Genomic DNA, 23,481 nt, shown 5'->3' with positions numbered 1-23,481 from the left:
AGCCCAGAGCCCGACGCGGGGCTCGAACCCACGGACCACGAGATCGTGACCTGGCTGAAGTCGGACGCTTAACCGACTGCGCCACCCAGGCGCCCCTTTTTTTTTTTAATTTTAGAGAGCGTGAGCAGGGGAGAAGGGCAGGAGAGAGAGAGAGAGAGAGAGAGAGAGAGAGAAGATCTTAAGCAGTCTCCACGCAGAGCCGGACATGAGGCTCGACCCCACAACCCTGGGATCATGGCCTGAGCTGAAATCAAGAGTCAGATGCTCTACCGACTGAGCCACCCAGGCACCCCTCACTTTTTGAAATTTTTGAAAGCCTTTAAACGGAAGGTTCTTACCCTTGGCTGTATACTGGGATCACCTGGGAACACTTAAAGGTCCACTGTCCGGGCTGTACCCCTAAACCAGATAAATCAGAATCTCCGGAGGTGGGGCCCGGGACTCAGCATTTGTTAAGGCTCCCCAGGTGGTCCAGTGGGCAACAGGGGTGAGGGTCCGCACGTGAGAGAGCAGGGTCCTCTCTCTCGGTGGCTGCAGTCCAGCACCTTCCGCTGGTTAATTCTGCTCCTGGCCCCCACTCCTGTGGGCATCTGAGTTAGCCACCCTGGGGTGGAGGATCACGTGAGGAGAGGCCACTAAATGTCCAGGTGGCACTGCCTTGCGCTTGTAGTTTCCCCAGGGCAGTGACTCCCAGCCCTGGCTCTCATTCACCACTTCAGAGCATCCTTCCCGACCATCATCAGCTGCTGTTCCACAAGAACCTTCTCTGGGGCAGACTCTGGGCTAGGTCTTAAGTGGGACATGTGACTCAGTCCCCACCCTAGAAGAATTTGTCACCCAGCGAGAGAAATGGGGCGTGCACGTAAAAATAACTGTGCTTAGGTAAGGCAGAACCCGGTAAGTGCCACAGAAGCAGTAAAAAGTCGGCGTGGCGTCACATAATTCTCAAAAAAAAGTCAGAAGCGCCGTTCACTTCTAATTTGCCATAAAGTTTCTCACGGCTCTGAAACGTCCAGAAAAGCGTCTTGTTCACTGTCAGTGGGATGGCGACAGCTTTTACTTAGATGAGTTAGTAACCTCAGAGGTGTGTTCGCGCCAGCCCCAGGGCCACCGCTTTCCAGGTTCGTCATCCTCTTACATCAGAAGACAGGTCCATGCGGGGTTGGAGGTGAGGGAACGTTACAGGCCATTTTGGTCTCCCCTCCTTGCAGTAGACACGAATTGATTACTTCGGGCCCAGAGAAGCGAAGCACCGTCCCCAAGTTACAACAGCAAGGCAAGGCCGGGGGGGGTCGGAGGCGTTGACACCAAGCACCCTGATCCTTCTGTTACCCCGTTAGAGGGGCCGAGGAACTACAGACTAGCAACCTTGGGTCTTTGGGTGTGACTGCCGTTAACTAAGGCGTGGCACCTGCCCAGCCCTGAGTTCCACCGTTAACATTTTACTCTTTTGTACCAACGGGAGGAGCAGACCACATTCCTGATACCCAAGTTCACCCAGGTGGGCCGCCTAAGCTCGCAGGCCCTGAGATTTTATCAGGAAAACATTTTTCTCTTTTCTGCCTGATTCACTACTAAGAAGTGGGAAGTATTCAAGCAGGAGGGTCCCGGCTGCCCTCTTTGGCCCAGTCCTTGTTGTCAGAACTGAACAGTAATGCATACTCTGATTTTGAACTAGGGAAGGTTAGCTCCACTGAAATGGCATTATGAAGCTGGGACAGTATGAAGAATTACAGGCGACCGTTATGGGGAAAGAATTCCAGCCTCCTGTGTGCATCTGACCATCTGACCATGTGGCTCGTCATGGAGAAAGTGGCAGAGCCCTCCGGGCGGTGGTGGGGGCGGGGGGGGGGCAGTCTGCCTTAGAGGCAGGGCTGATGGCTGGACAGGTCTCAGCAACATGGCAGCTAACATTCGTTTAAACTGACTCCCTGCAGGCAGTCATCTGAACATTTTGTGTATGTTAATCCTGCACTGACATCATCGCCCCCTTTACAGATGGGGACATCAAGGCACAGAAGGGTTAAGCAACTTGCCCAAAGTCAAAGGTTGCCAAGAGGTTACGCTAGTAAATGGCTGAGTCAGGATTTGAATCCACGACTTGTGCTAACCTGCCTCACAAGAAGCCTGGTTGCTCCCTTCGTGCATTGGCCAGGCAGGCTCTGCTGAGGAGGAAGCCCCTCCCCACATTCCCAGCAGCAGAGAAGGGATGGTCATCTCCCATTCTGGGCGGTGAGTGGGGTGCTAGGGCAGCCGTGGGCGCTCATGGGCCGGGGGCTGTGCCATATCTTTGCTTGTGCCTCGGCCCCCCCAAGAAGCCTGAGCCCCGTCAGACCTGCTGCCTAATTCCCCAAGGTCTTACCCCAAGTACCCGCCATGGGAGCAGTTCTCTGCTTGACAGCCCAGAACTCCTCTCCCTTCAGAAATAAAATGAGAGGTTTCCCAGGCACGTAGGCTGCCACAGGTGACCTCTGGCTCCTCAGGGCCTTGGGGGAAATGCTGAAAACAGGATCACAAGGCAAGTCTGCGAGGCCCTGCACCCCCAGCTCTTCCAAGCCCAGCCCAGCCCAGGAGAGCTCATTCCCACCCGAGTCCGTGCTAGGGCCTCCTGGTCCTCAGGCGCATCTTGCTGTCCTAGAGACAGGCTGTCCTCCACAGGGACAGCTTTAGGCCAGGGTCCCCATGCTTCTTTGGCCTCTGACAGCCCCTGGCTGGGGCAGCCCCATCCCAACACACACACACACACACACACACACACACACACACACACACCCCTTTTCTTAGATCCGTGTTTGCCCATCCCCCACAAGCCCAGCCACAAGGAGAGCCCGTTGTCCCCCGCTCCCTGGTAATAGCATCAGGGACTTATCTGCCAGGTCATCTGAAGAATATATTCGGGGTGACCAGTGAGGCTGAACAGCTTAACAGGACAGGAGGGGGATGGCAGGGAGCTGGGGAAGTGGTCTGGGACAGATTCCCAAAGAGGCAGGACTGGGTGGTGGGGCTGTGGCCCTGGGGTCCCAGGTGCCGTGTGGGGGTGGGGGTGCTGTGAGAGCTGCAGGCCTCTCCGGAGTGGGGGGCGGCTTGGGCAGCTCTCCTCCCCTGCCCCTCTTCTCACACCTGTCAGTCTGCCTACCCCGTTTGATGGTTGAGATTAAATTCCAGCCCTTAGCGGTGTCTGGTGCTCAGTCTCCAGCAGAAACCTTTATCTGAGATTAAGGATAATGGATTTCCTTTCTTGGATAAGTTTTTTTTTTCCTTCCTTTTTCTCTGAGACTTTTTTTTTTTTTTTTTTTGTCAAAAATGCGCTCGACTCCAGAAAATAGACCTTTTGTTAAATGTCTTTTTATTGACTAAACTCGCCTCCCCCAGTTCTGTCCCCTGCCCTTCCCCCCACCACACCTTTTCATGCTTCCAGGGAAACCTTCCGTTTCAAGTACGGGTGAGGAGTGCAAAAGAATAACTTGACCTTCCTTCTCTCCACGGCCGGCTTCCTTCTCCTTCAGGGTCCCCCGAGTCCTGCTGTGTGCCTGCAGCCGGGGCCTGGTGTGCAGAGGTTGGGATAGGGAGAAATAACTTGACCTCTTCCTTATTTTCCCTCAGCACTTTGCGCCACCACCCACATTTCCAGAAATCTAGATCCTGCTTGGAAGAAATGGGGAGAGGACTTGGCGGGAGAGTCCCTTCGTTGGTCTCAGGTGGCCGGGGTCAGTGCCACCCTCCGTGGGCGGGGGGTGGGGGGCAGCCTCCAGGCACACATGTGGTCTTCAGGGGAGCTGGGAGACCCATTCCAGCAGCCAGGGATGACCTCGTACCTTTATTTCACCTGGATCTTTCTTTTTCCCCCCTCAACAGCCCTATTACCATATTTAAATGCAAGTATGTCTTTTTTCATTGACGTTTTGAGTAGCTTAGCCTGACCTTTTTAGACTAGCTTGTTCCCTTTTGAACTTCTTTCCTCCCCAGTAGTTCCGTGTAGCTAGGACAATAGTCTTAGAGTTTAGTGGGCTTCTAGTTCGCTGTGTTTGGGGGACGGCTCTGTTTCTTTCCTTTTTTTCCTCCCCGGCTCCCCGCCCTCCGTGGTGCATGTGTCCCCCACTCTGTCCCGTAGCGATTCCGTGTCCGGAAGCTGCTGTGGCTAAAGCAGAGCCGCTGTCGGGCTGTGTGTTGTTTGCTGCTGGCTCTTGGCGCATCATTTAAAACCACCATCATTGGCAATGGGTCTTCAAATCAGGCCTCCAAAAGTTGAAATGGGGCCTCCATAAGTCTGCCCGGATGGCAGAGGGTGTTTGTTTCATGCGTGCGTGAGTGTATCTGTGTGTGTCCCCGTGTGTGGCTGTGTGTGTCTGTGCTCACGGCCAAGAGAGGCCCAGGGGAGGGGCCTCACCCACCTCTTCCTTCCCCTGGGCCTTCTGCGGCCACACTGGGTCACCTCGTCCCTTCTCACCTTTAGTCCCATTCTGGGACACCCTTGCTGCCGGGGGTGTTACTAGATTGCACACACACTTCACACGCTTGTTGGAGTTCCCGAGGAGACCCTTCACTGCTGACTTGATCGGGACACAGAGCTCAGACAGAAGAGCAGGATCGAAATCCCCATACTGTGCCTCAGGAGGTTGAAATTGAGAGACAGAGCCGCAGGGCTCGCCCCACGTAGGTCCCTGCAGCCCCCGACTCCCTCCTACAGCTGCCTTCCTGTGTACACAGTCAGCTGGGACTGCCAGCACACCTGGCCCCCTGGCCTGCCAGCGTGAGCTAGTCCGGAGCTAAGCCCAGCAGGCAGGCAGAGCCTTAGGAGAGAGGCTGGGTTCAGCGACCTCCTGGCCCAGCTGCCTGTTCTGCCAAGAGGCTCGGTCCCAACCACTCCCGGGATCCCCGGGCCATGCGTGGCCCTGCTCTGGACACACCCTGGGAGACTCCCCTCGATCGGTGCGGGGGGCAGCAGGGACCCCACCCCTCTCCCAAGAGAAGTTCCTCCCAATCCTCTCCAATTACTCCCGTGTTCCTTTTAGAACTGGTTTCTGGGGTGCCAAATGTGTAGGAATCAAAAACACCTAAAGGCGCCGTGCCTGCCAGAAGCCCGAGAGCCACTGACCCGGGTCCCTCCTGAGAGCTGTCCCGAGGAGATCCCTTTGCACCCCCGTCTTCGGGAAGGGGGGTGAGCGCGGCCTGCGAGCCCGGTCTGTGCAGGGCCCTTTCCGAGGTCTCTCCTTTACTCCGGCTCCTCTCTCCCCGCCAGGCTTCCCGGCAGCGGCTTACGGACCAGTGGCGGCGGCGGCCGTGGCAGCGGCAAGAGGATCAGGTAGGGAGGTGTGTGGGACAGGCGCTCCCAGGCATGCCCCAGTGTGCGGGGGAAGGTAAAGGCCCTGTTGGATCTGTGTGGCTGCGTCTGTCCACTACTGTCACCACAGCCCGGAGGGTGGGGACAGGGGGGCGCGGGCCAGGCCCTGCCACCCAGGGCAGCTCCCCGTGGGGGTCAGTCTCAGGACTGCACACCAAAGGTGGACCGTGATTCGCTCTTTGAAAAAAGACCAGTGAACTTCTTTTTGACTTTGGACGGCCCGTTCCCCTGACAGCCGGCTTCAGGGCACCTGTTGGTCATTTCCCTCCTCAGCTTTCACTGCTGCTTCACAGGGGCTCCCTTCCAGGAGCCTCTGACCCCGCCAGAGAAGCTCTAGCTTGTGAGAGGGATGCTCAGGGCCCACGGGCGTGCTCCTGGGCTCGGGGCCCCTGCCGCACCTGGCAGATGGCCTTGCTGATTGGGCTAAAGCCCGAGTCCCGGAAGCCTGGAATTGGGGCTGACCTCAGTGGAATGAAGCGATTTCCTGAAGCCCCCTATCGCATCCTGGACTCTCCTTGTAGCAGAGACCAGAGAGCTCCTAGACCCTACCTGCCGAGGGCAATGGGATTATCTCTTGCATAAAATTGCCCCGGTCCTTTAGTCTCCAAGCCCAAACTTTGAGGAGGTCTTAGAGCCCCTCAAGTGAGGTGAGAACGTTTTCCCAGCAGCACGGTGGGATCAGGCTGGAGCTGGGGTGTGTCAAGGATGCCCTGTCCCCCAGATGCCCCCCACCTTCCTAAGCACGTGGGGCTTCTGCTGTGTGCTGGGCCCCCGGCAAGGCCTCCTGGCCTCCACTCCCCAGCCACTGAGAGGCCCTTGCTCCTCCTGGACTCCGTAGCCATGGTTTGCGGCTCCCCCGCCACCCCCCAGCCCAACACCCCTTGGACAGGGCACTGGAGCACCCAGGGAAGCAATTAGTTTGACAGGGCTCTGAGGAGGGTGGGGGGAGGGAGGTGCTGGTGGGGTGCCAGGAAGTGGGGCGTTAAAAGCCCAGAGGGCAAATGCCAAAAACCCAAACCCTCAGTGATAAGAGACTGGCACATGGAGGCCCTTTAGGAACATCAGTACAAATCCGTTCCATGCAAACTGGCACTGCCTCGAGCTACAAAGGATCCACTCCCTGAAATCACCCATTGGAGATTTGTTTGGACGGTCCGGGAATTGTCTGGGGGCTGCTGAGGGTCAGTTAGCCGGAGAGCTGGGCGCCCGTCCTCAGCCTCTGCCTGCCCTAGCGGGCCTCCAGCAGCCCCACCTGCCCTCTGGCCCGTGTTCCTTGGTGCCCCCTGCCCTGGGGGCGGGGCGCGCCGCTGCCTCGCGTCTCCCTGTTCTGTTTGGTTTTTTAACTTGAGTGCTTTTTGGTATCATTACAAATGAGCCTCTGTCCTACCTGTGCCTAGTGGGGGGGGGGGGGAACCACAAAAAGAAACCTCGAGATTTTTGAGTGTTGTTGGTTGTTTTCTCCGTTCAGTTTCTTTCTTTATTATAACTTGGATTATGAAACTAAACTTTAACCCGAAATTAACCCTGCCTCTCTCCCCACCCCCATTCTCCTTGACGTCATGGCAAGTTTAAAGGGCAGCATGGGGTTCTTTGTGAGTCTGAGAGCGGTCTCCCCATGGTCTCTGCCCCCCCTGCCACCCCCACCCTCTCACGCCCCCCCCCTCCCACCCCCGAGAGCCAGGCAGGAGTCCCATCCATCCTCCCCCTAACTCCTAACCCCAAATTCCAGAGCCATCTCCAACCACACTTTTTTTTCCAGGATCAGTGGTGTTTTATTTGTAGCCATTTCCATCGGGAGCCAAGTCTCCCAGGGGCCATTCGAGGTCAGCCATGCTCATCGCTGCACTGTTAGTGAATTCTATTCAGGAGTGTGCTCCCAGACCACCTGCCCCACACCAGCCTAGGTTAGTGCAAGGAGTAAATCCTCAACTCCGAGGTGCCTGCCCCCAAGGGTGCAGGCTCAGCCAGGAAGATACAGGGCACCCCACAGTGCTGCCTGGGGGTCAGGGGCCTGGGGTAAGCCCCAGGGCGACGACCAGCCGGTGCCTGCTAAAGTCAGACCACCACCTGGGCTGGAAGACACCTGCCCCCGTGTAGACAGGGTAGCCCAGCCCCTCACCTCCATCCCCCCTTTGGACCTGGAGCAGGGTTACAAGATGGGGGAAGGAGGATCTCTACCTCTCTTTCTTTCAGTGTGGTTTGGCCTGTAAGGACTGTCCCCTCCCTCCTCCTAGAAGATAATCTGGACTCCGAGCCTGGTGGGATGGCCAATTATTTACCTGTTGTAGTGGCCCTCGGTGGCATTTTGGCAGATATGGGAAAGGGGCTGCCCAGACTCTTCTGGGTTTGCGCATCAGCCTAGGCCAGCAGATGATCACGGACGGCTGACCGCCCTGTTCTACCTTCACCTGCTCCTGCAACCCTGCCCCACCCATGCCAGCTCCTTCCAGCGGGACAGGGATGCTCCTTCAGCCTCCCGAGCAAGCAGCCTCAGCTGTTGGAGGGCGTCACAAGTTCAGGCGCATTCTCTTATAGGAAGAAGCTGGTTCAGGGGGTCTGCGGAGTACCGACCTTGAGCTTGGTACTCTGCTGCCCCTGGCAGGTGGTTGGAAAAGGGTAGGAAACGAGGCCTCTGCTCCCCAGGGGCTGGCTGTCAGGCTTGGTCCAGGGATTAGGCATCCTATGGAAGGCCCTATTTTGCCTTTCATTTTGGTCTAGCTTCACAGCTTTGTTTTTTTTCTTTTTTCCCTTCCATGTTATGACGTACTGGGGGAGCTTCCCGAGGCGGAAGCACCTGCTGAGGGCCGTGGGGGTGGGAAACAGCTTCGATTTTGCTCAGGTTGGCAACTCGCATCTGTCAGGGCTATGGTGTCAGGGTAGGAGGTCCGGGGGGGCCGTGAGCTCTGCACCCACCTCAGCCAACTCCTCGGGGCCAGCCTGCCCGCCTTTGCCTTAATTCGCCCTGGGTCTGAGGTGAGCAGGGCTCAGGTGACCCCCCCCAGGGGAGGTCCCTGCCGACTCCTAGATAACTTCACTAGCAGTGGGTCACTTTTCTTTTACCTTCACCTGGTAGTCCGAAACGTCATCTTTCCTTGTGCTCAGTCGAGAGTTTGTTTGTTTATTTTGATCGTATTCATTCAGTTCCAATGGCCTCATCATGTCCCACCCAAACCTGAATCCACTTTGGTAAACGACCCCACCCCACCCCCTACACACACACAGGTGAGGGCAGTGGTTTGGATTTTCAGGCTATTTTATTTCTGGGTGACATTACGGGTGGGTCTGTGTATCAGTCGAAGAGCTTCTGAGCCCCCTGCCCACCCCCAGCCCATCTCCGGCCCCAGCCAGGACCCCTTACTGTACTTTATACTTGCCAGCTTTATTCCAATCTAGTAACATGAGTTCCTGACGGTGGTGGTGAGTGCGAGAGTCATGTTTCTGTTGTCTTTTCTCTTGCTTGGTTGGGGCTGCGGTGAGAGAGTGTCTCTGAGGCATACTTTCCCGCCTCTCTTACACTAGGATCTGCACACCTCCTCTCAAACACTCTTCTGAGCACGCTCAGCGGGAAGGTTTGTCCACACCTATTAATCCTCTCTCAGTGTCCAGCTTCCTGTTAGTACCAGCTGGTTTGCATGTTTTTGCTTGTTCAGATGAAACAGTTCAAGAAACAAACTCATATCCAACTCTCAAGAAATGTCTTTTTTTGTACACTTTCGTTTTCGATTTTTTTTTTTATTAGTTACAACTCCAAAACACCTGTTGTCCAGTAAAACATTTCACACCTCCCCTGCCTGTTCTTAGAGTGTATGTATCTGTGGGACTGAACTAAATGCATGCACTGTAGTAGATGTCCTGGTAGCTGTAGCCGTAGTTGTAGAACATGCATTGTTGAGTTGATATTACAGGGTCCGCGACAGCCCGGCACGGCACGGCTGTCTGAAGGATAGCGTGGGGGACCAGGAAGAGAGGGGGCTCCATATTGTCAACGTTGCCAAGGGGCTCGGATCCATGTTCTCGCCATCAGCCACCACCACCTCCCCTCACGCTCCCCGCTCCCCCGGTCCAGCGCTGGGTCACCACCCTCGGCTCTCGCCTTCCTGAGATCTCTGTTGATAGTGACCAACTCTCGCGAAAGAGAGCAGAACCAGGATTGCAGGGAGTCTGAAAGTTCTTCCTTGTTCTTGTCTTCCTCGTATGGTTCTTGAACAGAGCAGGTCTTCTCTTATTTCTTAAGGCCTACCATCAAGGCTCCCCCGAGCCCTTTTCTCCGTTGAGTCCTTTGCCGGCTCACATCCGGCCCTTCAAGGAGACAGGTCTGTGTGGCAGTCCTGTCTGTGCAGTCTAGTCCCCAGGGTGGAGGGAAAGTGAGACGTTGCGGGGAAAGGGATTCAGATCTTAAGATGCTCAGTCTGCAGACAGGAAATGCACTGGGTCCTAGAGAAGGTTAGCGTTTCTTCTCACTGTGGGTGAAGATAAGGGAGAAGCCTTTACCTGAGGTCTCCAGGGGGCAGGGTGGGGGCAAGTAGGGTCAGAGTGGCAACATTCCTAGTATAGAGACTACTGGCACAGCTTCGTGGGGAGGAGGAAGGGAGGGGACAGGTGGGAAGGGGACCTGGTGACATTTAAAGAGGAGACCACAGTTTCCCTCCCATCTTCCCAGAAGACTTCGCAGTCCTGCAGCCTCTGCGGAGGCTCAGGGACGTGTGCGGTCAATGTCTCTGGACACACCGTCTCCCCTACATTTGTGATGACGCACTGTAAGGGAGTGCCAGAGGTCTCTTAGAGCTTCGGGAGATGGCCCTAATCTTTACAAGTTGCTGGCACATGAAGTCACAGCTGCCACCTGGGACCTGCTCTTTAAGTCGGGCCAGTCGGTGGCTCTGAACTAATGCCACGGGAAGACGCCGGTGGAATCTGAACCTTCAGGGCAGAAGTTATCTGTTATGGGAGACTGAAGCCCAGGAAGTCACAGAGTTCATGAAGTTCCCGAAAGAGTGCGAGGTGACAGAGTAGAATGGCAGCTCAACGGAGAGGAGTGGCGCCGTGGAAGTCCGTGGCACCGTCAGCACGAACAAGGATTGCCTGCGAGCAGGCCAGTCAGTCACTGGATGGAACGAGGCCCGGGAAGGCAAATCTGGGAAGAGCCGTTCTGCAGGGGGTGGTGGGGCAGAAGGCAGAGAGGACAAAAATCCCCCTTAGTGGCCTAAATCCTAAGTCTGGCTCTGCCAGGAAGACGGCTTCGCTAGCATGTGACCAGACATCCTAAGAGTTTCAGTTCCAGTAGGCAAAGTGAACAAAAGCAAAATTCAAGTCAAGACATAGAAGAACTAGTTGAACTTGAACCATAGAGAAAATGCTTTGGGGAGGAGGGTAGGTGCAGGTGCTCACGAAGCAGGCTTGCCTGTCCCACCCCTCCCGGGGTATTTTCCATTTCCCCGTGGCAGCCTTCGCCTTATTTGTGTTCGGGGCTGAGGGGCGTGAACGGTAGCGGCCCACACACACTCTTCCCGCCGCTGGAGGGAGCCGGGAATTGTTTGTGTCATTTGTGTCTTAAGCTTTAGGGTTCCCAGGTGTTGCTTTCAACAAGCACGCGTTGAAGGTTTGCTTCGCGGCTGGCAGGAAGGAATATAAAGGCAGATAACATTTCTTGCCTGCAGTGGTTTGAGAATCTAGATCCCTCCTGCTGAGAGTCCTTATTTCCCACGATGCATTACTTCTCATCAGCTTCATTTAAAAAAGGGAAAGTGGATCAATGTGCTGCCTCCGTTTCTGAAGTCGGCTTTCCTGCGCTTCCATCAGCAGGATCCAGTGTCCAGGAAAGGGGGCTGCAGGGCAATCATCTCTTCTTTCCCACCCAGCCTCCCTTGTGCTAGCGGCAAGCATCCTCTGGGGCCTCAAGATGGCCAAAGCTGGGGGTAGGGTCCTGGGGACGCTCTCTCGCTGGGATAGAGCCACATCTGCGTCCATGGAATAGAACCAGCACACCAGCCCAGAGGGAGAGCAAATCCGTGACCTGTTATGACCAGCTGCTGCAACCAGCCAGACTTACCCAAAAGACCCTGCCCGAACGCATGCCTCCCAGTCCATGGCCCTGCGTTCTGGGCATGGGCACCTCGTTTCTCAGTTTGTCATTAAAATCTTCATTCCTGGGAGAGCCGGGTCTTTCACCAGAAAGAGTCCAGCATTGGATTTCAGTAACCCCAGTGAATTTATAATAATGTGCTGAGCTGCCCGCTGCTGACCTCAGCTTCATTCATTTTCCGAGGGCTTTGGGACCAACCCTGTTGAGGATAAAATACATCAGCTGTAATCAATAATTTTGTAATAGAAACACCATGCACTTGATAAATCAACTCTAGTGCAATTAGTGACTAGCCTTGAAGCCCAGACCTGAGTATAAGTTAATCCTGAAGTGAATGGAGTGGGGGAGTGTTAATGGTCTTTTAAATCAGTGGAATCATTTTCAGAGGGTGACACATCCGTGCCTGTCCCCTGAGCTGGTTGGCCCTCTCTCTCATGCTGGCTCGGGAGCCCAGGCCGTGCTGTGTGCAGGAGGGGTGGAATGTGTGACAGGGCCCCTGGAGGCTCCATAAGAGCATGTAAAGCACACTGGACATGGGCAGAGGGACCCCTTATTTGCCCCCTGGGCTGGGTGGGGCCACTGTAGGGTGTGAGGAGCCCCAAAAGCTGCTGACCCCATATGTTGGTGAGAATCCTCAAAAGAACACGGGCGAGGGTGCATCGTGGTCCCTTATGTTTCTGCAGAGGTTCGACTGCCGTGACCAGAGCTAGCCCATGAGACAGGCAGGAAGGCAGAAGGTTTGGGCCTGGCTTTACATGTTTGTTTTTAAGAGAAAGCTGACGTGCAGATTGGCTGTGTGACTTACCCAGAGTCACACAGCTAGTCACCTGGAGAGCAAGGCTTTGGTCAAGGGTGAAGAACCCTGAACTTCACCTCCTTTAAGGAGCCCTGCAGAAAAACCATGTTTGTTTCTGAAGAACTCACCTGCTGCCAGATGTCCCCGACATGCGGGACGTGCTGGGAGAGCCCAGCAGCCTTGGAACCGGCACTGTGTCCTCTGAGGACTCAGGCCCCAGGACCTCACAGTCTCACCTTCCAGGTATAGATTGCTGAACTGGGCCCAGGGCACATCTGCCACGGAGTCGAATTCAGCAGATATTTATTAAGTGTGTAACAGCAGTAATTATTATTACACGTGGCAGGCACTGTCCTCGGCCTTGAGTCGGGGGGCTTTGGGGCGTATCAGAAAACCCAACTCAGCCTGGTTAAATGTTATAGGGACTTTACCAGCTAACCTTCTGGAAGCTCCATGGAAGAGTGGGCTTCATGTGTAGACTGCTCTGGGGAGTCGGCACTTCTCTTAGCTCGGTCCTCCTTTTGGCTTCAATACTGTCTTTATGTTGGCTTTCCTGTGGTGCCAAATGGCTACAACAGTTTCCTGCTTCATACCAACCAGTCTAGAAGAAGAGGGGGTCAGATGGTCCCAAATTCTAGCAGACCCCAAAGCTTTGTGCCGTTTGACTAACGCCTGGCTGGTGAGAGCCAATCGCTGAGAGTGGGATCCATACCCCCACCCTCAAACTGAGGAGCCCAAGAAGGATGGATTTCCAAAGGACAGTCTGGGTGCGGATAAAGGTAAGGTAAGGTAAAGGGTAAGGGAGCGTGTGGCTGGGTAGTCAAGCATGAAGCCCACCACAGCCGTGGAATCTCCTAGATGAAGGCAGAGCACAGTCTCTGCCCTCGGGTATCTCCCAGCCTCGTGTGGAGGCTAACAGGTACTTATAATATGATGCCATAAGTCCGGCAACAGAAGGGGCACAGAGGAGGAAGTGATTGGCTTTGGGAGGTCAGGGAAGGTTTCACAGGGGAGTGAGTGTCTCCACTTTGAAAGGACAAACAGGAGCTCCCCAAGAGCCAGGGGAACAGCATGTGAAAAGCCACCAGAGCCCAGAACAGTAGAGTAAATCTGAAGCCCCACAAACGGTTCACCCTGGCTGGAGAATAAAATGCAGGGGGGTGGGGATGGGGCATGGGAAGCAGCCGCCGATAAAGCCGGAGGGCTGGCATAGCCAGAGCAGAGGGCCTTTGGTGACATGTTAAAGAGCCTGGATTCACACACCGGGGAGCCTCGGAGAGGCCCGAACCAAGGAAGTGACATCAGATCTGGATGTCAGACAAGCCTTGACAGCAGGCTAGATTAGATTTGAGACTAAAAAGCAGGAGGACGAGTGACAGATCATGGAGAGTAAACGCTCCATGAATGTTCATGTTATCACTGCCCAGTAAAAGAGAGGCTTCGGGTCTTTTGCTCTTACCCATTAGCTGATTAACTCTGGGCTCAGCATCACACTGGGGTCTGGGGTGGGATGCAGAATTTGAGGGCAGGTCCTTGCCTTCAACAAGCTCCCAGTCTTTGGGGGCGGACACAGCACACAGTTGTTACAAGAGCTGGTCTTCAGTGAGCCTACGTTCCCGCCTGATCGGAGAGCACTCAGCAGGCAGGGAAGCTCAGATAGGAGGCAAGACTCAAAGTAGACACTGAAGGGTGTGGAGTGAGAGGTAAGAGGACATTCCAGGTGGGAGAACTTGGATAAAAGGTCATGATGAGCATGGGATGAGCAGCCAGTTCCCCGGGGGACAGTGGCAGGCTGCCTGATGGGCAGTGGGGGTACAGGCTTGCTGAAGCAGAGGCAGGCTAGATTCTGGGAGACCTTGAAACCCAGATTGATACAGTCCTACTGGTGGGAGAGAGAGGTTCATATGCTTTATGGCGGTGGAACTTGGTAAGGACAGAACCAGCTAAGGAAGACCAGCCTGGCAGCGGTCCCACAGAACACAGCTCGACCCCTCCCTAATCCCCCTGGCTGGGGCTGGGTTTGTGATGTGGAGCCAGGTTAGGGGAGCAAGGCAGACACGGCGGGGAGAGGGGGGAGCATTTGGTCACAGTACTCCGCCTTAGTTTCCTGTGACTCTTCTTTGCTTCTGCCAACAAGTTATTATTCATTCCCTGCTCGGGACTATTGGTTCCCACTCCTGTGCCCTCATGGCAGCCTCTGTCTGTCCTTATCTCTGCTCCCTCCATTACAATTGGCTCAGATTGCCAGGAAGCCACACCTGATTAACCCTAGCTGGGGTGCCCCTCCTCAACACATTACTGTGTCCTCAGCCTTCTTCCTGATTGGTGAGGTCTTCTGGATGAAAGCCGGGATTCTGACTCTATGGAACATGTTTTGCATGTATCCCAGAGTGGTGCCTGCCTTCTCCAACAATATAAACCATCAGTTTATATTTGCCTCCAGGAGACAAAGTCAGCCTCATTCTTAGTGTAGATGAGTAATTATTATGCAGTCGGAGAAAGCAGAAAATAAAGGGGCCCTTTGTTCCTGGATGCTTATTAATATTAATAAAAAGGTCTCCCCTTGCCAGCTTGGGATCCTGCAGCACAGGAGGTGGGCAAATAATGCTTTTGAACAGCTATGATTGGCTGTTGGAATTAGATCTGTCAGGATGAGAGAGCCACGATGAAATCCACTCTGTGGCATGGATAGGAGGGTTCCAGCCAGCATCTCAACATTCACCCCCATCTGGAGGTCCCTTAAGGGAGGGATATGTTCCAGGTGATTGATAGACTGCTAGAGTCACTTCCCAGCCAAGTTTAATACGAGATGCTAATAGAACATGTTAATAATAACTCCTGCATGAGTGAGCCAAGCACGGGGCTAGGCCCACCTGCCCTACCCCCATTTAATTCTCATAATCCTATGAAGAGGGCACTATCATTCTCATTCCCATTTTGAACATTTTAAAACTGTGGCTTAGACAGCTTGTAGAGGTGGTGGAGACAGGTTTGGAACCTGGGTCTGTCTCATCACATCTGTGCTCTCAACCATGTCAGCAGATGCCCCGTCGCCCCAGCCCCTTGGATTCCTGAGTGGAGAGGTCTGCATTCTTAACACATACTCAACGGAAAACCGCCGCTGCCCATCAACTTAATTCTCCGTATCCTTGCGGGGAGAGAGAAGCCAAGCCCGTTTATAAGAGGCCTCAGGAAACATTATATGCACATATAATGCATATATGCCGCAGCTTCTGCTGTTGCAGACTTAAGGTCATGGTTCTGTCTGGCTTTGGCTGACATTTCTGATCTGGCTTCCAAGTCCCTGCATCCTTTTCAGACCACAGGCAGACAAAGGAGGCCCAGAGGAGGCGTGGTCGGGTGAGAGGGAGCCAGCTTGAAGGTAATTGTTATTATTTGAAAGGAGACTTTAGCTAAAACAAGCCTGAAGGAAGTTAGCCACTGCCCAAAAGAAACTAGGCGATGGAGCAAGGGAGGGCCTCTTTGAGCCAGACAGACCTTCTCCCGTTCTCTTTCTCCGGAGGGATGAGTCAACAGCCCTTCCTGTGAGCGGCGAGGGCTGAATCTGGAAGGTCGCTGGGAAGCCGACGATTGGCCGCCCAGTTGCTGGGGCTTTGCTTTGGGCCAATGCTGTGGAGGGGCGGGGCCGGAGGCGGGAGCAGCAGGATCCTCGGCCAATCGTCCTGCAGTGAGGCTGGGCTCCTGGTACTATGGCAACCGCGAGCAGGGGCTCATTTGTTTTGTAGATGAGTAATTACTACGCAATTAGAGAAAGCTAAAAATAAAGGGGCCCTTTGTTCCTGGTTACTTATTAATATTAATAAAACGGTCTGTCCAGGTCTGTGGTAAGCAATCAGTGCAAACCTGTGTGCCTGTGGTAGAGCACTGTGGGAGGCAAAGGCTGCCCAGCCCCACTCTCCGTTCTCTTTCTGGAAGTTATTTCTGACTGCAACCTGCAGCGGGTTGGCTTTCCGGGCCTTGGGGGAAAGAGAGGCTGTCTTACAGACACGCTCAGGATACCCCGGAGTCAGGGGTCAGTTAGGCACTGACCCAGGGAAAGGTCTGGCAATGTCAACCCACTCCCAGGGAAGAAGACTAGAAACACAGTAGCAAAACCAGGAGACGTGGACGGATGTTGGAGGATCTGGTTTTGCTGTGTATCCTTGGACACATTGTTTGACTTTTCTGGGTCTAGATTGTTTATCCCCAGGTGCATGAAATAGTCTTTAAACCTCCCACTGAGGCAGCCCTGAGATTTCAGTGTCTCCCAGATCACCTGACTTGAAGAGACACAAGTCAGGCTTGGATATAACTTGCTGGAGGGTTACATCGTGTCCAGGGACTGGCCCCACAGCAGTCTGTGCTCTGGCCTTGGGGACAGAAACAGTTCAGAGGCTTCCCTTTTATCCCTTCACCTTCCCAGGATTCGGGGTTGCCTTGTGGATCGATCAGATAAGGATGATAATTGTTTTTTAAGAGGTTCAGAGCATGGAATGGGATCTTGGTTCTGGTCTAGCTTCGATAGGCTAGGTGATTTTGGGGCAAAGGGTTTCAGACTAGAGGGTGATTAAGGACCTTTCAACTCTGTAGCTCTATATTGCTACAGTTTCCAAAGCTCTCGATCCCTTGTCATGGGGAGGTGACAGTGACAGTGTCTTAAGAGCTGAGAAGAGTGACTGGAGAGAAAGCCAGGGGCTTCCAGGTGATGAGAATGCATTTGAAAACAGCACTGCATTTTTTTTTTTTTCATGCGTGAAGGCCTGAAGTGAGAGGGACAGAAATATTTCCAGAATTGTGTATCACTGAAAAAATCTGTTGTCAGATTTCCATCCTTGGGCGTGGTTGGTTAAACTTTTAGGTCTTGGCTATCCGGATGGCATTTATTAATAAAGGTGAACCTGTTAACAGCTACGGTCGGTGAGCAAATCTAAGACTGGGGCACAGTGGCTCTTGAACTTTGCTGCATGTTAGAATCACCTGGAGAATTTTTGAAAGTCCTGGGGTCCAGGCCACACTGCAGACCCATTAAATCAGAAGCTACCACCCTCGACCCCAGGCCTCAGTGGCCGTTAAAGCTCCCTTGGTCAAGTCCAGTGTATAACCGTGGACTCAAGTACCAGCAGGTTCTTGCCAGATGTAGAGTCTCACACCATCTCTGTGACTTTATTATCAGCATCCATACCTCAGAAATGGATACAAAGAGCCACGCCAGGCAGCACCCTCCCCCCCCCCTCCTCTAATGACCAGGAGAGCTGGTCTGGATCCTCAGCCTGCATGCAGCCTTAGAGCCCGGGGCCGTCCTGCCTGGCACTGGTCCTCCCAACAGGGCCAGGAAGTCCATCCCTCCAGGGCAGGCTGAAGGGGTCTTCATCCGCAGCAACACATTCTAGGACAGGCCAGTCCTGGCTGAGATTAAGAGCGTGTCCATATAGAACCAAGGGCCCGGAGCAGCCATAAACACAGAAGCAGCCGCCCTCCTTGACTGTCTGATGAATGGGGGCCTTTTGGTAAGGTCGGAGTTTGTTTGTTATTAAAGACCTAATTAGAAACATGAGAGGGAGCTGAATGGCTCCGTGCTTGGCTAATTAGTGACATGTATGCACCCGCTTTGAACTTCAAGGACACAGAGCTATTAGCGCTTACATCAAAAATGGATTAAACTCCTGTGCCTTTATAATCATTAAAGACAGGCTGCTCAAGTGGAAAGCCTTTTGTATAGGTCCTCAAGGGGCTGCCCTTTGGGCATCCCCTCCACCCTACCCCCTGGTTGTGGAGCCCCGGGCAGTAAATACTGATGGTCCTGGGGCAGTCGAGCTCCCCACAGGACTGCCCTCAGCAGAGCTCCGTGGTCTTCCCGGGACTGAGACGACCAGCCCTCTGGTGACCCATTCCGCAGCAATACTGCCTGCCTGCTCTGTGCCCAGCCTGTTCTGCAGTGTGGCCCAGAGGAGGGTGGTCTAGTCCTTGGGGAGAGAGGCAGTCCCCTACCTCACGCGGCGGGCACGGCCCAACCCCAGGCAGCCCCCAGTCTGATGGGGGAGACACTGCCACCAGGGAGCTTCCCATTTGGAAAGGGCACCAGAGCCCACACTCTTCAGGAGCTGGAGCTCCAGCCTGGGAGGTCTGGAGCCTTGTCCCTACAGCCTGTCTGAAGCAGAGAAAGGTCCAAATAAACACAAGATGTCTTAGACTACAGGGAAGGGCAGCTGAGCAGCAGATTCTGTTTGAAGAGCTGCCGGGAGTTGCCTGGATGTCCAAGTTCGAGCTTGTTTAGTCCGGTCAGAGACGCTTCGGAGACACGTTCCCTCACTGCTCCAGCCCTCGGTTTTCTCATCTGTAGCCGAGGCTAACAGGACCGATCTTAGAAGTTGTTAGGAGCGTGAAAAACGATGGTGTTAAGCACCTACCAGTGTACCTGGCACACAGATGCTCAGTAAATATTAGCTCCCTTTCCAGCCTCACAGAAGCCACAGCTTCTAGAACTGTGTGCCTCGTGCCTCCAGACCCTACTGTGCCCACAATAGTATGAGGTTTTCCCCTGCTGCACCTTCCCCAACTGGGCCAGGGTGTTATCAAATTCTTACCAAGCTTTCATCATGACTAAGGATGCTACAAGTGTAGTTCTGGCCTTGGATTTCTGGGGCCTCGCGCAGAGGGCGAACACTGAGCCTGCGGTGAATGGAATCACTTACAAGAGACAAGCTAGGACCCGACGCCTCTGGCTGAGGGCAGGCAGGCTGGGAATTAGTGAGTGAGCACACAGGGCCCAGCAGCACCGAGGGTGGCTGGGGTCACGTGGGGAGAAGCCAGACCGGTTTCTCTTTTGACAAGATAGAGCTGGATGCAGTCCCCAGCTCAAAACAAAAGCAAGGGACATTCTCAGGATTAAACTAGGAGACACTTGGAGCAAGCCGACTGTTCGGGAGAGAGACAGAGATGCGACAGAGATGGAGGGGGAGTCCTTCCTGGCACCATACTCCGTGTCTTTGTTTCCTTTCAGTGCTCAGGTCAGGGACGGTTGGGTGGGAAGCAGGGGCCAGCCAAGTGGCCGTGGAGGCCGCGGCCTGTCTTCCCGGGGCCACGTGCACAGCAGCTGGCAGGCTCGGTGCCGTGTTTCATGGGTGCCGGTGATTTCTGGACCGTCTCCCCATCTTGCCGCTTGCAAGTTCTAACCCATGTGGGCCTGGAGTCTGAACCAGTTAATTTAAAGAAGAGGCAGCAGGATGTGAGTGTTAAAACCGCTTGCTTCAGCCAAACCATAAACGTCTGTCTCTCAGGTTGATTTCCCCTGTTTTCCGAGGTGCCTTAGAGGTTCAGGGCCAAGGCACTGTTGGATCAGCCATTTGCTGTGGAGAGAGATCACGAACCACACCTTGCATTTGAGACCAGAGTCCTGATCTGGGACAGCTTGCTGAGGTCCCATCAGTGGGGAAGCCATTGCAGAGCAAGCCCCGGGCAAGCCCGAGACCCGTGGCGTGGCCTTTCCTTTCCTGACAGCCCTTTCCCCTTTCTTCCTTAGACACATGCAAACAGGGTCTATCCCTCAGAACCCTTAGGGTCTGGGAGAAACGGGAACCTGACAGTGACTCCATTTGCCCTCATGACAAAGCCTGGTTTCTTGGGCTACCAGGCTCAGGCCCACTCAAGGCTACTCCATGCCCCGAATTTACACCGTGAGCAGATGGCAATAAACCACTAACCCCTCTCCTCCCCTCCCCCACCTTCCCAACCAACCCTGGCCTGGTCCTTTGTGAGGAGGAGACACATCCATAGACCCAAATCAGGGCTGGTAATAAGAGCATCAAGATAGAGAGTGAATGAGCTATTCTCTGTTGAGATTGTATCTCAACATAAAGTACATAGTTTTAGCCACAAAGCTCTCAGATGGGTTCATTCTGGGTGTTTGGGTGATCTGATTAGTAGAATCAATCTCCAGGTTCACGACTAGCACATGATGTGAGGGCTTCAGAGCCAGCCAGGAGTGAAGTTATCTCTTCAAGAGGGGTGTGCTTTGACCTGAAGCCTAGACCATTCTACGTAATGTATCGGTCCCAAGTCCTCGGTTCTCCCGTCCGTCTGTTCCCTCCTCGAGCTATGCCAGCGTTAGCCGGCAGACCTCAGCATCCACCTGGTCTGAAGCAGGTTCGCTTTTGAGAGATCAAGCAGAAACAGCAATCTTCTAAGCCTGTGGCACTGCTGTAACCGACATTTGGAGTATTTGTGACACTGACTTTCCTGTCAGCCCCGGTGGATGAGCAGCCACTCTCCATGGGTCCTGTGTGGTATTTAAGATGATCCAGGCATCTCTGGATATGTCCAGACTTGTTGCTATCAGGCTGAGTTAGTACCTCCCGGTAATGTATTTGTTTGTATATTGAGCCAGGGAAAAGGAAACATCATCACATTACTCTCTTAATCCTCCCTTAGTTTTAAAGTGTTTTTTCTCCTTTCCTTCTGAAATAGCTTGAATTTTAGCAGAGCATAAACACACACACACACACACACACACACATATATATATATATAGTATATTAAATTGATTGTCCCTGCATCTGGGTCCCTGAACTGATTTGATTCTAATTTACTATGTCATACAGTTTTCCCAGGTTGGATGTAATTGCTGGTCCCCTCTATCTATCTCTCCCACCTTCAGGCTAAGCTCTAGAAGGCAAGTCTAAGCCAGGATCTCTGGGACATAGTGGCCCGGCAGACTGCTGGACTGTAATCCCCCCTTGCTCTGCTGGAGACATGCCGTAATAACTCATAGCTGAGTATTTCTCCTTCCGTTAGCAGGAACAGGATTATCTTTTCATGCGGACCTTCCCCGTTTGACCATCGGCATTAACTTATAGCAGGCACTACTTCTGCGGGGCGCAGAGACTTCGAAGTGGGGTCCTCAACTCTGTTCCCAGGAAGGCCTTGGCTGCCCAGCTGCCATTCTTCAGAGCCCACGAGCAAGGAGTGGCTGGCTGTTAAGAGGGACCCATGAAGGTCTCCACTGTTGACAGCCAGTTGGTACTATGGACCCGGCATCACCGAGCACCCAGTGTTGTAGGGGAAGAGAGGCAGGTGTCTCTTCTTCTGGAGAACATAGGGCCCCGTGAGAACCCTGAGGGCACCCCCACCTGTTCACATACCCTGCCTTAAGGAGTCCCTCGCTAATGTGGGAGACAGTCCCTGCTGCTATGGAGTTTTTAATGAAGGCAGATAGAAGCACGACACGGGCGAGGTGAAGGGAGAGGGGAGAGCTGGAGGGGCAACGACCTCGACCTCTTCTCCGGCATCCGCCTGGCAACGCAGCCCCTCCACTCATCCCTTTTTCAGTTTCTTTACATTCTTTAAAACAAGCAAAACCCCTAAAACTCCGTGTGATGAATGAACACAGCCCTGCCCTCAAAGAATATCGCAGGGGCTTCTGTCCCCAGCCCTCCATTCTGTCAGGAGCTGGGGGTTGGGAACAAGAGCCGTGAAACTCCCTTCTCCTTGGCCCTGAAATGCATAGTGTCATGAGTTCTGTTTCGGCAGCATGCTGCCTTCTGAACTGGACTAGGCGAGGACGGGCCCACCATTGCATTCGTCTGGCCTTAAGCAGCACGTGCTCTGGAAATGTGCCAGGGGCCACCAGGGCCTCCCCCCTGAGATGAAACCTGGCAGCAGCAGATAATTTGCAAGGCAGATGATTGAAAATGTCTTGAGGGCTGGCCCTGCCCTTGGGCAAAATGTGAGACCCACTAAACCAGAACGTAGGTCTAACGTGGGGACTTGGGCGGGGGGGGGGGGGGGGGGGGGGGGGCTGGCTTATCCCGGATATGCGGGCTGAGCTCATCTAGAAAAGATTTTGTCAACAGTTCCTTCCTCTGGATCAGTAATAATCCAATTTTCAGGCCTTGGAGCCAGACAGAGATGCCCTCCCAGGGGCTCCCCCCTCATAGTTCTGGGCTCTTGCTTTCTGCCTCCGGTCCAGTGGCATCGCTTAGAAATCATGCGGATGGCTGGACTTCCATACTTTTCCTAGACCTACAAGGAGGCTGCTCTGATTCTCACTCCTACGACTTCCCCACCCCCAGTGACTAATTGCACTCTCAACCCAACCCCTTCTGACCACAGTTGGCCAGAGCCACATGCAGACTGTGTGCCCGCTGGAAGGCAGGCATGTCCCTGGGCTTGCTTTAAAAGCCTGAGGTACCCATGAGCTTTGCATCCAGCCCCTACAGGTGAGGATCTAAGCCTGCAGGATGGACCTTTGCTAAGGTCTCTGGAATAAGAATCCCTGGGGTTTCCTGGGTCAGCCATCAAGGTGTTTTATTCCCTTGATAGGCAAGAAGTTCCTCCTTTTATCCAAGTCCAACTTTAAGCTTTAAGTCAAATGTGTTACCTCTTGCTGGCCTCAGTGAGATTCCACATCCTTGCTTTTCCTCCCACCCCCCCACCCCCCCCCACCCCCCCCCACCCCCGCCGACCCTTGTCTCAGAGTCCTTTCATCAGGTCCAATGTAGATGAACTGGACCCTGTTGTAAATCACTTCCTGATTTGTATGGCCAGTGAATTGTATTTTCCTATATCAGATTTTCCTAAATCTGCCTATGGCACCTGCCTTATTGGGCTCTGCATACACAACCATTTTAAAAATAGTTTGTTTTCAACTTGACCAATTGCAAACCATTTTCTTTCTCATCGCAGCCCACTGAGAGGCAGACTAAGGCAGACGGCATTCACACGGTACAGATGGGGACTCAGGCCCATGAGGTGTTTACCCCGAGGCATACAGCCCTAAGGTCAGGGCCAGGGTCACACTCAGGTCTTCTGACTCCAAGTCCAGTGCTCCTTTACACCACAGCTGCCTCCCTGAGCATACGGGCTGCCTGGACCCGGAAAGCCCAGAGGATGCTGGGACTGGGGGTGAAGGGTGAGGGGTGAGGAAGAACCTGTCTGGGATTAAACTGCTGCTGTGGATTCTGCCCAGAGCAGCTGATGGAGAAGTAGCCCTGCTCCCCACAGTGAGCCCCTAAACTGCCAGCCCGGTGCAGGGCTCGCCCCATGCCACTTAATACTTATAGCTCCTGCTGCAAAAATGCCTAGGTGTTTGCAAGACAGTGTCCTCTCCTGGGATAGGAGGCATAATGTCCCAATTCATGAAACTCAGCAGTGTCTATTCAGCAGCACATACTGAGACCCCTCCCTCCCGACACACACGGACACACACGCCCCTGTAGCTGAGCAGTAGATGGGGTACCCTTGCCCATTGAGAGCGATGTCCCATCC

At 54.0% G+C, this 23,481-nt stretch overlaps 1 protein-coding gene across 3 annotated transcripts in view; it reads left to right on the top strand.

Moving 5' to 3' along the window:
- The window catches only part of MSI2 (musashi RNA binding protein 2), a 392,149-nt gene that overhangs the window by 356,475 nt on the left and 12,193 nt on the right, over window positions 1-23,481 (top strand). For all 3 annotated transcript variants that reach the window (XM_047080983.1, XM_047080982.1, XM_047080981.1), the window contains exon 11: window positions 5,240-5,302. In XM_047080983.1, coding sequence (XP_046936939.1) covers window positions 5,240-5,302 — 63 coding nt within the window. The remainder of the gene's footprint in view (window positions 1-5,239; window positions 5,303-23,481) is intronic.

The sequence above is a fragment of the Lynx rufus genome, unplaced genomic scaffold (assembly GCF_022079265.1).
Source record: "Lynx rufus isolate CCGP_SWC_20201006 ecotype Redwood Valley unplaced genomic scaffold, mLynRuf1.p SCAF_18, whole genome shotgun sequence".
Lineage (NCBI taxonomy): Eukaryota > Metazoa > Chordata > Mammalia > Carnivora > Felidae > Lynx > Lynx rufus.
The sequence above is the reverse complement of the archived record's forward strand: the minus strand, read 5'-3'. Positions and strand labels throughout refer to the sequence as shown.